This window comes from Leptosomus discolor, unplaced genomic scaffold, assembly GCF_034619465.1.
Source record: "Leptosomus discolor isolate bLepDis1 unplaced genomic scaffold, bLepDis1.hap2 HAP2_SCAFFOLD_35, whole genome shotgun sequence".
Classification (NCBI taxonomy): domain Eukaryota; kingdom Metazoa; phylum Chordata; class Aves; order Leptosomiformes; family Leptosomidae; genus Leptosomus; species Leptosomus discolor.
The window spans coordinates 938650-951733 of NW_028237764.1; the positions used below are offsets into that span (position 1 = coordinate 938650).

A 13084-nucleotide genomic window follows, 5' to 3' on the forward strand; every position below is an offset into this window, starting at 1 on the left:
CTCTTGCACTGCAAGACTACCCTCTGTGAGACATTTCTTTTGTTCTCCCCTCCAGTCTGAACCTTCCAAGCTGCACTTTGTGGAGGTTTCCTTCTCTTCCCACTACCAAGAAAATCTTCGTCAGCTCTGAAACCACCCTTCAAGCAGGTGCACGCTGCTCTTGTGCCCTGAGCCTCCACTTCAGCAGGCTAAAGAAGCCCAGATCCTTCATCCTCCCTGCACAGGCTCCAAACTCCAGCCTGGCAGATCTCCTCGGCAAGCTTTCCTTTTCCTCCCCATTCCTCCAGGCAAGGGAGCCCCAAAGCCAGACTCTGGTCATCCAGATGTGGCCACAGCAGTGCCGAGCCAAGGGGGATTACAGGTCCCTTGTCTGGGTGGCCACGCACCCCCTAACGTAGCCCCGTCTCTGCAGCCCCATCTGCAGCTGGACTTACACACGGTGAGCGTGTACCACCGGCTCCTATGGCACCCCTCATAGTGCCCAGGCCCTTCTCCTCAGGGTCTTGGCTGTGCTGCCCAGCTGTATTTTCTGGTTTTGTGGGGCAGCATTGAGTGCCTTCTCCTTGTTGCCGTGGCCCACGACCGCTGAACAGCCCTCTGTGACCCCCTGCACTATACCCTCACCATGAGCAGGGTTGTCTGCATCTGGCTGGTGGTGGGGTCGTGGCTGACTGTCTTACCAGTGCAAGTAGGACAGACCCACCAGGAGTTCACTTTGCCCTTCTGTGCATCTCGTCACCTTCACCACTTTTTCTGTGACCTCCCCCCTCTGCTGGCACTGGCCTGTGCAGACACTTTTTGGAACCAAGGGATGCTGTACACCATCATCCTGGCATTCGGAGTCCTTCCCTTCTCCTTCATAGTTGTGTCTTACGTTAAAATTACCAGGGAAACTCTGAAAATACCTTTGGCTCTGGGCAGACACAAAGCCTTTTCCACCTGCTCTTCCCATCTCTGGGTGGTGACGCTCTGCTACGGCTTGGCCACAGTCGTCTACTTAAAGCAACGGTCAAGGGATTCCAACAAATACCTTGCCCTGCTTTACACAGTTGGGACCCCCATGTTTAACCCTGTCATCTATAGCCTGAGGAATAAGGAAGTGAGAATTGCCTTGAAGAGACTCCTCTGGACAAAGTGATACTACAGAGTACGCAAAAGAGTCCCAAATAGTACCAGAACTCTCCCTGGGGTACGTGGTGGCCTGAATAAAGCACCCCATACTTGCTCCAACAAAACCGTGTGTCCAGCCTGGCTTTCATCTTCCTCAAGAAGGGGAAAGGTCTCCTGAGGCCCTCCCGTTATGCCATGCCCCACCATGACATCTTTGTCCTCCAGAGCATCTTCAGTGTCCCTCTATAGCTTAACGCCAGTAGCTACTTCAAGCTGTGCCTGACCAACCACACGTTAAAGGGAAATCCTCAAAGGATGGTCAGTAGTCAATGGGGCCCATATGGTGAAACCATCGATGAAGAGATGACTGCCCTCAGGGCTGAGAAATCGCTTGATGGACCCCACAGACTACCTACGGTGTCCCTGCATGGAATCAGCTGTAAAAAGTTAAAAGACATGAAAGTCATGTTCCCCTGCTATGGTCTCATCCACGTAGTTGTCTAATGCTTTCTAACTTGACATAAAGAATAAAAAACTCCAATCACCAGGGGAAGAGTCCAGCACTGGAATAGACCTCTGGAGTTTGTGTTGGTTGTGCTTTAACTCCAGCCGGCAAGGTTTCCCGGGAGGGATCTCCAGGATTCACCACAGCCACACACGCCCTTGGGGCAGTTGACCTTCTGGCACTCATGAGGGGAGGCAGCTCAGGAACACGTGTGTCTGCTAGAACCGAGGCTCCAAATTCTTCTTTGCAGTCGGGGGCTAAGGCTGGATCGAGCTGCACCGACACTCCTCTTGGAGAGGAAGTTTAGAAAGTGAGGGGGGCCTGTCTGGACCTCACGATTCAGCGGTGGGTCTTCCTGGACTCTTCTAAAACACAGGGAGGCATCTCCTTCACCCGGCCTGAGGGAAGGGATTCAGCTGTCTCAAGGGAGGCATCTCATCCTGGGTCTGTAGTCCCCAGGGCTAAAAGAAGAGTTAGCTCCACCCCATGCCCACCACAAACCCGCAGGAGGGGGGATCCCTCTTGCCTCCATTCAGACGTGCACAAGATAGGCTCCTGCACGTGAGCTCCTTGTCTCAGCTCCCTTGCTCGTTACTGGAAATGGAGGGCAGGAGGAAGGTGCTCAGGCACAGACACTTGGTGACACATTTGGTGCCAGAGGTGACCAAGATGCATGCTGGTGACTGCAAGCTCTGATGGAGCAGTTCCTAGGCACAGGGCAGCATCTGGGGGCATCTCCTTAGAGGCTGGTGGGAAATTCCGTTGGCCAACTTAAAAGACAGAAGGTGCCCATGGGTAGTACTACTGAACCTGTAACTATTCCCTATGTCCAGGGCATCCTCTAGAGGTATTCAGCTGATCAAACGGAGCCATGTGGCACAGGCAGAGCCAAGTGTCTCTCTTTCTCTTCTCCACCAGCTCTATTTTCTCTATGTCTTACGAGTCTAACGGCAGTTGTCTCCTGTGCATCCCTTCATTGCCTGCCCTAATTCGGGGCAGCTGAACCTCAATTTAATATCCAAATACAGGCCCATAGTCTTATGGGAGGCACCAGGGCCCCCCAGCACAACTGCAGGCACCTGGCACGGACAGCGCAGGTCCAACCCAGGAACCCCGCCCCCATTCAGACTAGCTGAGTGACAGGCACCACCCAGGGCACCTCAGAGTCAATGCCTTTGGGCCAGTGACTGAATCCCACCCCTGAAGTCACCTCAGGGGTGTCCTGTCTCTATCCAGTAAATGTCGGGCAGAGTGTGAGTACAAAGCTCATCGCGGCAGGGTCTTCGCTCATGGACATTCCTTCTCCAGCTCTGCTGGTTCTTCTCTCCTCCGGTGTGTAACCGTCCCCTCGATGATACAATCACGGATCAGGCGAATGTTTTTCACAGTGTGCCTGAGTCACAGCATGTCCACATCAAGGACACTTTCAACTTCCTGTCTTCCTTCCTGAGGTCAGCTTCCCCTCCACCACAGGCCCTTGGGGCTGCAGAGACACAACAGACAACAAACCCCTCTCCTGTTCAGACTGCGCAGCCCTGCTCTGTTTCTCTCTGGCCTTGAGGAGAGCAGGGTTTGCTCTTTTTGTGGGCACCTCCTTTCCTCTCCACACTGCCATCTACCATCCACTCTAGAACATTTGGTGTGAGGCAGAGAACCCATTTAAGTCCCCTTGTGGACTTGAATTACCTGGCATTCACTGGAAGGGGACCACAACAACATGCAAACAGTCTTGGAGGTCTCTGGACGGGCTTGGGACACAGGTGTTTATAGCACAGCTGCCAGCTTGGTCAGCAAGGGTGACGCTCATCTGCATCTGCTGCTTTCAAAGAAGGAAGAGCTGGGCATGGGTGTGAAAACCTTTCCTGTCATGACCACGGAAGCATGGCGTCTCCACTCCAAAGCAGAAGGAGAACAGAAGAGTGAAGATGCGAGACCTCAGAGGAGCAGACTTTGGCCAAGCCTTGTGAATTTTAGGGCAGGAGCCCATGTATGTGAGCAGCACAGAAGGGCAGCAATGCTCAGTCTAGCTGGTGTTCAAGGACAGTGTCTTTCAAGCACGAGAGTGTGCGCAGCAAGAGTCAGGACAACAAGCAGAGCTGTCAGGTGAGAAGCTTGGGGGAACAGGAGACTCACAGGGAAGCTACACAGAAAAAAAGGAAGCCTACAAGAGGTGGATGCAAGGATCGAAAAAAGGAGGAATGCGGAACTCCCTTTTGTTTTAGAAAAGCCAGAGCTCCTGTGAGGCTGACACTTGCAAGGCAATTCAAGGGCACAATGATGAGCTGTTACTGCTTCAGGAAGAGTTGAAGAAGAACTGCAGATAATGTGTGGCCACTGCTGAATTTGCTCAGAGTAGGTGTAGAGAGATCTGGGGCACTTTTGGCCTTTGTCTTCCCCAGCAAGGTCTTTCAGTTATGTGTGTCTAAGAGGCAGAAGCCCAGAAACAATCCAACAGTGATGGAGATCAAGTCAAGGGTTACTTAGGTAAGGTCAGCTCAACCCTTAGGAGCCCATTGGAGCAGACGGGATGAGTCCAAGGCTGTTGACAGACCAGGCCAGTGCCATAGTAGGGGTACTCTGGTCCAGTTGGAAGGTCTCCATGACTGGAGAAAGCAAGAAGTGAATCTCACACACGCCTTCTGAAGAGACCCAAGGGCTGAGCAGGGCAACTACAGGCTGCAGGGACAGAAGCCAGCAAACCCCTGCACTACGGGACCCTCCTGGGCAGCAGAGCTTGTGTCCACATGGCAGCAGCTGCCTGGGGCAGTGGGTTTCTCAATGCTCTGCTGCACATGGCCAATACATTTTCACTTCCCCTCTGCCAAGGCAATGCTGTGGACCAGTTCTTCTGTGAAATCCCCCAGATCCTCAAGCTCTCCTGCTCACACTCCTACTTCAGGGAAGCTGGATTTCTTGTCGTCAGTGTCTGTTTAGTGTTGGGATGTTTTGTGTTCATTGTGGTGTCCTACGTGCAGATCTTCAGGGCCGTGCTGAGGATCCCCTCTGAGCAGGGACGCCACAAAGCCTTTTCCACCTGCCTCCCTCACCTGGCCGTGGTCTCCCTGTTTGTCAGCACTGCCATGTTTGCTCACCTGAAGCCCCCCTCCATTTGCTTTCCATCCCTGGATCTGGTGGTGGCAGTTCTGTACTCGGTGGTGCCTCCAGCAGTCAACCCCCTCATCTACAGCATGAGGAACAATGAAATCAAAGATGCCCTATTGAAACTGATGACTGGATGCTTTTTCTGAAGCAATAAACTGCCCGTCTTCTCCTGCATAGCATTTATACTGTAGCACATTGCCTGCCCAGCCTGTCTTTTGCACTTTTTATTGTTGGTGGTGTTTTAGTTATCTGTGATGATGTTGTCATCCTTTTTCTCATTTACTGGCTGGTTTTCTTTTCTGACTGAGGTGCTGTGTGAATGAAGACCAGAGTTCTCTGTGTGCTTAAATGAAATAAAGGGCCCTTCAGTGACTTTTTTCACCTGAAATCCTTCCCCGAAGGTCTTTTTGGAGTTGCAGGGACAGTTCCAGTGTGGAGAGGTTGAAGAGAAAAGAGTCCTGGCATGGCAGGACTGCCAGGGAGCACCAGCACTTGGTCTTTCCAGAGCTGCTCTCTTTTCGCTTCCACGTTCTCCTCCTGAGCCCCTGTGGTGGTGTAAGGCCTGAGTGCTCTGGCAGCTTGGTCACAGTGCTGCCATGTGGCTCTCTGGGCAGCTCACAGCTTTCCTGAGCGTTTCTCAGAGCCCCACTTAACACTAAACTTTGTGATCACGGTGAAGGCATTGAGCAGGGATGTGAGGATGGTGTAGAAAGTGGGGTTTGTGCGACTATCCCAGGAGGGCTGTTGTGAGCATCACATGGACCAGGATCAGAGCGTTGTAGAAAACAGTGACACTAGTGAGGGGAGACAAAGAGTTGGAGAGGCCTTCTGCCTGCCTGCGCTGGGCAGTAGAGTTGCCCAAGGGTGGCAGCTCTGATGCACACCCAGGATGCCAGCACCGGCAGGACGGGGAGAGCCGGACCTAAAAAGCGGGTTATGGAAGCAAAGAGCCGGAGTGTCACAGTGTAACTGCAGGAGCCCTCCAGCAACGGGGTGAAATCACAGCCGCGGCCCGGTACCCCCAGGGCCACCAAACTGTATCAGGGACAAGAATGAAATGATTCCTGCAGATGACAGCAATGCCCCCCGCCAAGGTGGAGCTGCCTGCTGGAGACACACCTTCCAGCCCATGGGTCTTGCAGAGAGCAGTGGGTGGCACACAGCCCAGTGTTGCTGGCAGGGTTTGGCTCCCAGCAAGGACCACGCAGCACATGCAAAAGGGGCGGGAAATGCTCAGAAACCTGAGCAGCAGCCAGGACAGGGTGGGAGATCTGTAGCTGGTCTCCAGAGAGGACACATTCCCCAGGAAGAAGTCCACAGTGTGTTACGGCTACTGGTTGGCCACCACTCGCACAATGATGCTGGTCTTCCCAACCACAACCGAGGGCAAGTCATGAGAGAGGCAGAGGGACTGACGTGTAGCAGATCTCCAGGGTAGACAAGTTCCTCAGGAAGAAATATGTGGAGCAGTGGAGGTTTGAGTCCACAATTGTGATGAGTGCAATCCCACTATTCCCGGTGAGGACCACAAGGTAGATAACAAGGAATACCGGGAAGCGCAGACCCTGCAGGCTGGAGTGCTCAGAACATCCCAGAAGAATGAAGCCAGATCTAACAGTGTGATTCTCCAAGCCTTTTCTTTGGGGCATTTTCCCTAGAAACAGCAATCCAAACCACCAGCTCTCAGAGGATGCTGATGGCCTGTCCACCATCACACACACTTCACGCCTAGGGAAAGACTACAAACACCAGCATCCACGGGATTGCAGGGCTAGGCAAGCTCGGCCAAGAGCTGCAGGAACGTTTGGAAATCTAACAGGGGTTGCTTGCTGCAGCACGGGTTCTAAAGAGAGGAAAGAACAGAATCCTTGAGCCTGAAAGACTGGGGTTTGTCACATGGAGAAAAGAAACTTGACTTTCTTTTTCAGAGGTGATTGTATTAAATGGACTTCCTGGTGATTGATAGGTGAGGAAAAAGGAAGAAAATGGATAAATCTGAGGGCCTTAAAGAACAGTCTTGCTTACTTCCCTGTCCAGATCTTGTAAAAGCTGCATTTAATGAAAGAACATGAAGAAGGAACAGGGTGGAAAGGAGGAAAGGGATGCAAAGGGAGAAGACAAAGCAAGGCAAGGCTAGGTAATCAAAACAAAACAAGGCGAGGCACGACTTGCTTCTTAGAGCTCAGTGAGAGAGGTTAATCCCAGCTCTCCTCACATGTAAGAGCGCATCCCCTGACGCTGTGTCCACACACAAAGGTCTGGGAGACTATCCTAGATGGGAACTGTTCATTTTTACATGGCGAAGGATGAATCCCATCAGGAGTAAAACAGGCTTCTGTCTGCCAGTGAATCCACCGACACTCATGCACCCATGGGACATTTTAACAAGACCAATAAGCAGCAGTTTGTGCAGAAATCACAAGTTTTCAGGGTGCTAAAAGGCATTTTTATGCAAGCAGTCAAACTGCTTCATGCTGTTTTCAGTCCTGCAGAGAAGGGAGTGATTAAAATTGGGTGATCTCCCTACGATACCCCATTTTCTTGAACAGGTCAGGCTTGTAGAACTGCCGAGTGAGCCCTGAATAATTCAGCATTCCTAAACTTGCTGCGCTGTCACTTGGATTTCTGACAGCTTACAAATCTAGCTCTCATCCCAGCCCTGCAATGCTCCCAGTCCCCTGCAAGCCCTCGCAGGAGCAGAGCAATGCTCTTGCTGCCTGGGGCAACCGAGCCTTCCCTTTGCAGTTCCCACCTTCCCAGAGCATAGAGACTTCTGGCCAGGCACACCTGAGGGATGGGAGCCACAAGCGAGTAGCACGGCAAGAGCAGGCTGTTTCTGGTGAAGGAGAGACTCAGATGAAAGGTGTTTCAGAATCTCACTTTGACATGAGGAAGGAATATCCTCTTTGAGACAGAGGACTGAGGATGCTGACGGTGCCTCTCCAGCTATGGCCACCTCCCTTTGAGAAGTCTTCTTAAACTCTGGTGTATTAACAATGAGAACAGCAGCTCAGAAAACATGATAAAAGCATTCAGGTTGGCCAAGTGAAAAACACAGGGTGGTTTTTCTCAAGAGAAGAATCTGAGTTCACAACAACATGTGGTCCTAATAGTTTGATTCCTTTTCTGAGGTATTCCTGCCTCTTTCCTGTGAGTTTTGTCTGTCTCATAGAGGTGCCATGCAAAGTGTCCAAGATAAAACTAGGGTTTGTGTGAGGGAGAAGTCAACACGAATGGTTTCTAATCTACCTTCTTATTCACATAACTGTACAGAAAAATAAACTAGTTTTATTTTCAGACAAACTGTGAGATACCCACTTTTTTTTTAAAAAAAATTATGGTTTCAACTCAAAGCAACAATTTATCTGCAAATTCTCCACAATTTCCTGCTGGTTTGGAAATGCCCTCAAGCATACAGCCTATTCCTTTTAACTCTCCAGTGTCTCAGTGCTTCACAAGCTCACAGGTGGAGCACGGTTCAGGCCAGCCTTGCTCACGGAAAACTGCCAGAGTGACTTTCTCACGGGCAGAACTTTTCAGAGCTGAAGGAAACACGTGCCAGGGAGCCCAGCCAAGCTGGACAGATGCCTGCACCTGCTTCTGCTGGAGTCTGTGCTGCAGCACTATCTCAGCATTTCAGGGCACAGCAAAGGGGATTTACCGTTGCCTGTTGTTATATATTTTCTCCCCTGTCCAGCCGAGGGGGTAAGAGTGATAGAGTGGCTTTGCTGGGCACTGGCATCCGGTCAGGCTCAAACCACCACACCCACGCAGAAGTCTGCCGATTCATAACTGCTACAGCTATGGCACACTCGATCAAAACTGCTGTTTTCTGGGGCCCCACAATGGGATCCAAAAAGCCCTGTGGTGGGTTGACCTCGGCTGGTTGCCGGGTGCCCACCAAGCTGCTCTCTCACTCTCCCTCCTCAGGAGGACACAGTGAGAAAACAAAATGAAAAACCACCTGGTCTGAGATAAAGGCATTTTAATAGAAAGAAAACCATGAATGTAAAGGCCATGTACTCTAAGCAAAAAATAAAAAAAAGAGAATATTTATCCTCTACTTCCCCTCCACAGGGGATGTGCAGCCTTTCCTGGGAAGCACGGCCTCAGTGCACGTAGCAGTTGCTTTGGAAGACAAATGCCTTAAGAACGAATTCCTCCTCCTCCTTTACCCCCTTTCTCTTTGCCTTTATTGCTGAGCATGACCTCAGACGGTAGGAAACATCCCCTTGGTCACTTTGAGCCACTGCCCCAGCTGTGCCCCCTCCCAGCCTCTTGCCCACCCCCAGCTTACTGGCCCTTGGCGGGGGTTGGAGACCCAGCCTTGATGCTGTGCCAGCACCGCTCAGCCGCAGCCATCACATCTGTGCCTTGTCACCACCGTCCCCGCCACAAGCACAAAGCACAGCACTCGTGGGCTGTGACGAGGACAGTTAATGTCATCCCAGTGAGATCCAGTCCAAAAGCCTTTCCTGAGCTGAGGAGCAAAACCTGGACACTTTATTCTGCGTCTGCTCTAATGAGTGGTGAGCAGGGGAAACAATCGCTTCCCTCAAATTTTGGCAAGGCTTCTCTTCGTAATTCCCAAAACACCTCCTCACCGGCAGGGCACACTGCTGGAAGAGCTTTGGCCTTCCATTCCCCAGGACCACCAGGGTCTTTAGCACAGGACTGTACCCTGACCAGACGGTCCCCACAACACTGTGCTGGCTATCCCAGGTGCCAGACCTCATGCCAGTTTTTGTGCATGTCATCAGCTTTCTGAGAAGACAGTCCTCCCACCTGCCAAGGTTTCTCCACATGGATTCCCTAAGCACCCCAAGCTGGTGTCCCTGACAAACACGACGAAGGTTGCATCCTCCAGGTCACCTTGTAAAGGAGCACCATAGAAACCGCACCGGGCCCAGGAGAGATCCCCATGCTGCCCCACCTCCACTGCCCTCCAGGTAGGGTGTGATCCCTTCGCTACTAAATCTCAGTGCAGTCAGCCAACTGGTGTTTCACTCACCTACTTGTCTACCCATGCAGACTGTGATGTCCTAACTTGGATACAAGGATACTGCAGCAGAGCGTGTCTAAAGTCTTGCCAAAGTTGAGATAAATGGCATCCACTTTTCTCCTCTTATTCACAAACACAGGTAACTTATCCTGAAGGCAGTCAGCCTGGTGAGGCATGATTGACCCTTGATTACATTACGTGCTGATCATTCTCAGTCACCACCTTCTTCCTTAGGTAGGCAGAAATGTCACCCCACGAGGATTCATTCAGGAACACTCTTCTCATCAAAGCGTGTGGGTCCCTGGCTTGGACTTGTGGCCTTTTTTAGAGATGGGTGCAACGTTCCCTTTCCTACACTTACCAGGGACCTCTCTGTCACCATGACTTTCCCAAGGGGACTGGGAACGACTTGGCTCTGAGAGCAAGGTGCATCTGAGTGCAGGGAAATCTCCACACCAGCACAGTCCCTGTGACAGCCCTCCCTGCCTCCTCCCCCACTAAGCTCCTCCATTTGGCATCCCACCATCGGTGCCTGGCCCTGCACAGCCTCAGTTGTGTCCCATGCATGTGTTGGCAGAGAGTTGTGCTGTGGGGTCTGGAAGGTGTGGGCCAGAAGAGATACTGCACAGGGCTGGCCATGCCCTAATACAGGCACGGAGACCACCAGGAGGAAGGAGATGGCCACGCAGCACAGGTCCCTCCCCACGGCTGGATTTATGGCCAGAGATTGAAATGGCTGATGCACGGGGCTGCTTTGTCCCCACTGCATTGGCAAAGCTTTCCTGGGGTGTCCAAGGAAAATGGCACAGGCCAGCTCCCCTCTCTTGCACCTCTGATGCCTTGCTTCCTTCTCCACAAGACCTGGCTCTGCACCACAAGCCCACTAGAGCGTGTCCTCCCTCTGTATGGTCACCCAGCTCAGCTGACATTGGTGCTTTCCTCTCCTCAGCACTTCGCAGCCCAGCCCAGCCCCTCCTCAGCTCTCCACCCCACCCCTGCCCTCTCCCCAGCCCAGCAGAGCAGCCCAGTCTGGGCTGGCCCCACAGCAGTGCCCACCGCAGGGTGCTGCAGAGCTTTGGGCACTTGCCCCACAGCTGCAGCCTCTCTGAAGGGGCTCAAGATCCCCAGCAGCCCCAGGGCTGAAGATGGCGCCATTGGCATGAGGAAGCAGGCGCCAGTCTCTCTCTGGCTCTCCTGCATCCATCCTGTAGGTGATCTCCCACCCCGACTGCCTTTGCCCCACTTTGCCTCCTTGCCAGCCCCGCTCCTGAGGGCAGCACCAAAACCTGAGCCCTGGGGCTCCTCAGCAGCTCACGCGTCTCTCCGGTCTTCTGTCCCTGTACCTGCTGCATCTCCACTGGCTCCCACAACATTGAAGAGTCCTTGTTTCTGGATACCTGCATTTAGTGGTTTACTCTGGTGGGACTTAGAGGGTGTTTCACTGTCTGAGTCCTCATTCTCTGCTCCCCCCCACGGCATGTGGCAAGTCCCCATCCTCCCCTGGTCTCTCCAGATTCCTTTCCAGAGGGACAGACATCTGCCATTGCCCCTTTCATAGCTGTGGTACCTTCAAGAAGGCGACTGGGAGCTCATCTACGATCTCCACTGCTCCTGGACACCATGAAGAGATTTTTTCACTCAAGTTTTTGTGTTTAAAAGATCACTGTGTTACTGTGAGGTTCTGCCCATGAGCACAGGGAGAAGAGAAGGAGAAAATATGCTTTTACCATCCAAATCTTTTGGGTTGCTCTTGGCGGCAGCTGTAGAAGGAGAGCTCAGGCTTCAAGCACTGAACTGAGGAGATCCCCCTTTATTGCAGAGATGCTATTACAAGGGTCAGAGGTGACACAGTGTCTTTCCTTCTGCAAGGATCAGACACAACAAGTCAGATGCTCAGGAGAAGCGGCATGAAACCAAGCAATTCCCTCTGAGTATGATTCTCCAAGGGAAAAACCCCAGAGCTTGGCCTAAACTCTGGGCAAAACCGTGGGCACTCTGCAGAGAAGGAGGCAGATTATTGCTGATGGAATAAGTACCATTGGATCAGTTTCCACACTGCTTCCTTGAGCTCCTGGTTCCTCATGCTGTAGATGAGGGGGTTCACTGCTGGAGGCACCACCGAGTACAGAACTGCCAGCTCCAGGCCAAGAGCAGGGGAAGACGTGGAGGGGGGCTTCAGGTAGGCAAACATGACAGTGCTGAGAAACAGGGAGACCACAACCAGGTGAGGGAGGCAGGTGGAAAAGGCTTTGTGGCGTCCCTGCTCCGAGGGGACCCTCAGCACGGCCCTGAAGATCTGCACGTAGGACACCACAATGAACACAAAACACCCAAAGCCTAAACAGACACTGACCACAAGTAGCCCAGCCTCCCTGAGGTAGGTGTCTGAGCAGGAGAGCTTGAGGATCTGGGGGATTTCACAGAAGAACTGGTCCACAGCATTGCCCTGGCAGAGGGGCAGTGAAAATGTATTGGCCGTGTGCAGCAGAGCATAGGGAAAAGCAGTGCCCCAGGCAGCTGCTGCCATGTGGACACAAGCTCTGCTGCCCAGGAGGGTCCCGTAGTGCAGGGGTTTGCAGATGGCAACGTAGCGGTCGTAGGCCATGACGGTGAGAAGAAAATACTCTGCTGGTATAAAAAAGAAAATGAGAAATATCTGGGCAGCACATCCTGTGTAGGAGATGGCCCTGGTGTTCCAGAGGGCATTGGCCATGGCTTTGGGGAGAGTGGTGGAGAGGGAGCCCAGATCAAGGAGGGAGAGGTTGAGGAGGAAGAAGTACATGGGGGTGTGCAGGCAGTGGTCGCAGGATATGGTGGTGATGATGAGTCCGTTGCCCAGGAGGGCAGCCAGGTAGATGCCCAGGAAGATCCCAAAGGTCAAGAGCTGCAGCTCCCTTGTGTCTGCGAATGCCATGAGGAGGAATTCAGTGATGGTGCTGGCGTTGGACATTTGCTGCTCCTAAGCATGCGGACCTGTCCATGGAGGAAAAGCCAGTGAGAAATTAAGGTGGCATTTTCTGAGCAAACCCTGTTCCACTTGATTTCTCAGCAACAGCTAAAAACATCAGTGTACTATCAACCTTCTGCTCATATCAAATCACATACTGAATCCAAAACACAGCACTGCTCTTGCTCCTAGGAAGAAGAAATAGCTCTATCTCAGCCTAAACCAGGAAAATAACAGTGCATGCCGTGTTGGTGTCTCAGCTGCACTTCTGTCTTCTATACCCCACACCAATGAGTGTAACAGCAAGAACAAGGGCAGCAGGGAGAAGAGGAGATGCTAAAGTCCCCCTGCCAGCGGAGGCAGGAGAGGGAGATGCAGTCGGACACTCGAGCGTGTCTCCTCTGTGGTGGTCAGGTTG

The 13084-nt window shown here is 52.4% G+C and overlaps 2 protein-coding genes across 2 annotated transcripts; one reads left to right on the forward strand and one right to left on the reverse strand.

Moving 5' to 3' along the window:
• The first annotated feature begins 625 nt into the window (after positions 1-625).
• On the forward strand, positions 626-1614 carry LOC147412918 (olfactory receptor 10AG1-like). The gene is made up of 2 exons (XM_086480793.1): positions 626-1099; positions 1360-1614. The coding sequence occupies exons 1-2, from the start codon at positions 626-628 to the stop codon at positions 1612-1614; spliced, it is 729 nt and encodes a 242-aa protein (XP_086336919.1).
• A 1823-nt stretch (positions 1615-3437) lies between these two features.
• Positions 3438-12669, reverse strand: LOC147412919 (olfactory receptor 14C36-like). Its single transcript, XM_086480794.1, has 2 exons — positions 11762-12669; positions 3438-3504 (listed from the first exon to the last, which is right to left on the reverse strand). The coding sequence occupies exons 1-2, from the start codon at positions 12667-12669 to the stop codon at positions 3438-3440; spliced, it is 975 nt and encodes a 324-aa protein (XP_086336920.1).
• Positions 12670-13084: the final 415 nt, after the last annotated feature.

Coding starts and splice junctions, on each gene's coding strand:
- LOC147412918 (XM_086480793.1), top strand. CDS start 626: ATGAGCAGGGTTGTCTGCATCTGGCTGGTGGTGGGGTCGTGGCTGACT. Junction 1,100..1,359: donor ATAGCCTGAGGAATAAGGAA/GTGAGAATTGCC, acceptor GTCCCTCTATAG/CTTAACGCCAGTAGCTACTT.
- LOC147412919 (XM_086480794.1), bottom strand. CDS start 12,669: ATGTCCAACGCCAGCACCATCACTGAATTCCTCCTCATGGCATTCGCA. Junction 3,505..11,761: donor GAAGCAGTGTGGAAACTGAT/CCAATGGTACTT, acceptor CTTTGGAGTGGA/GACGCCATGCTTCCGTGGTC.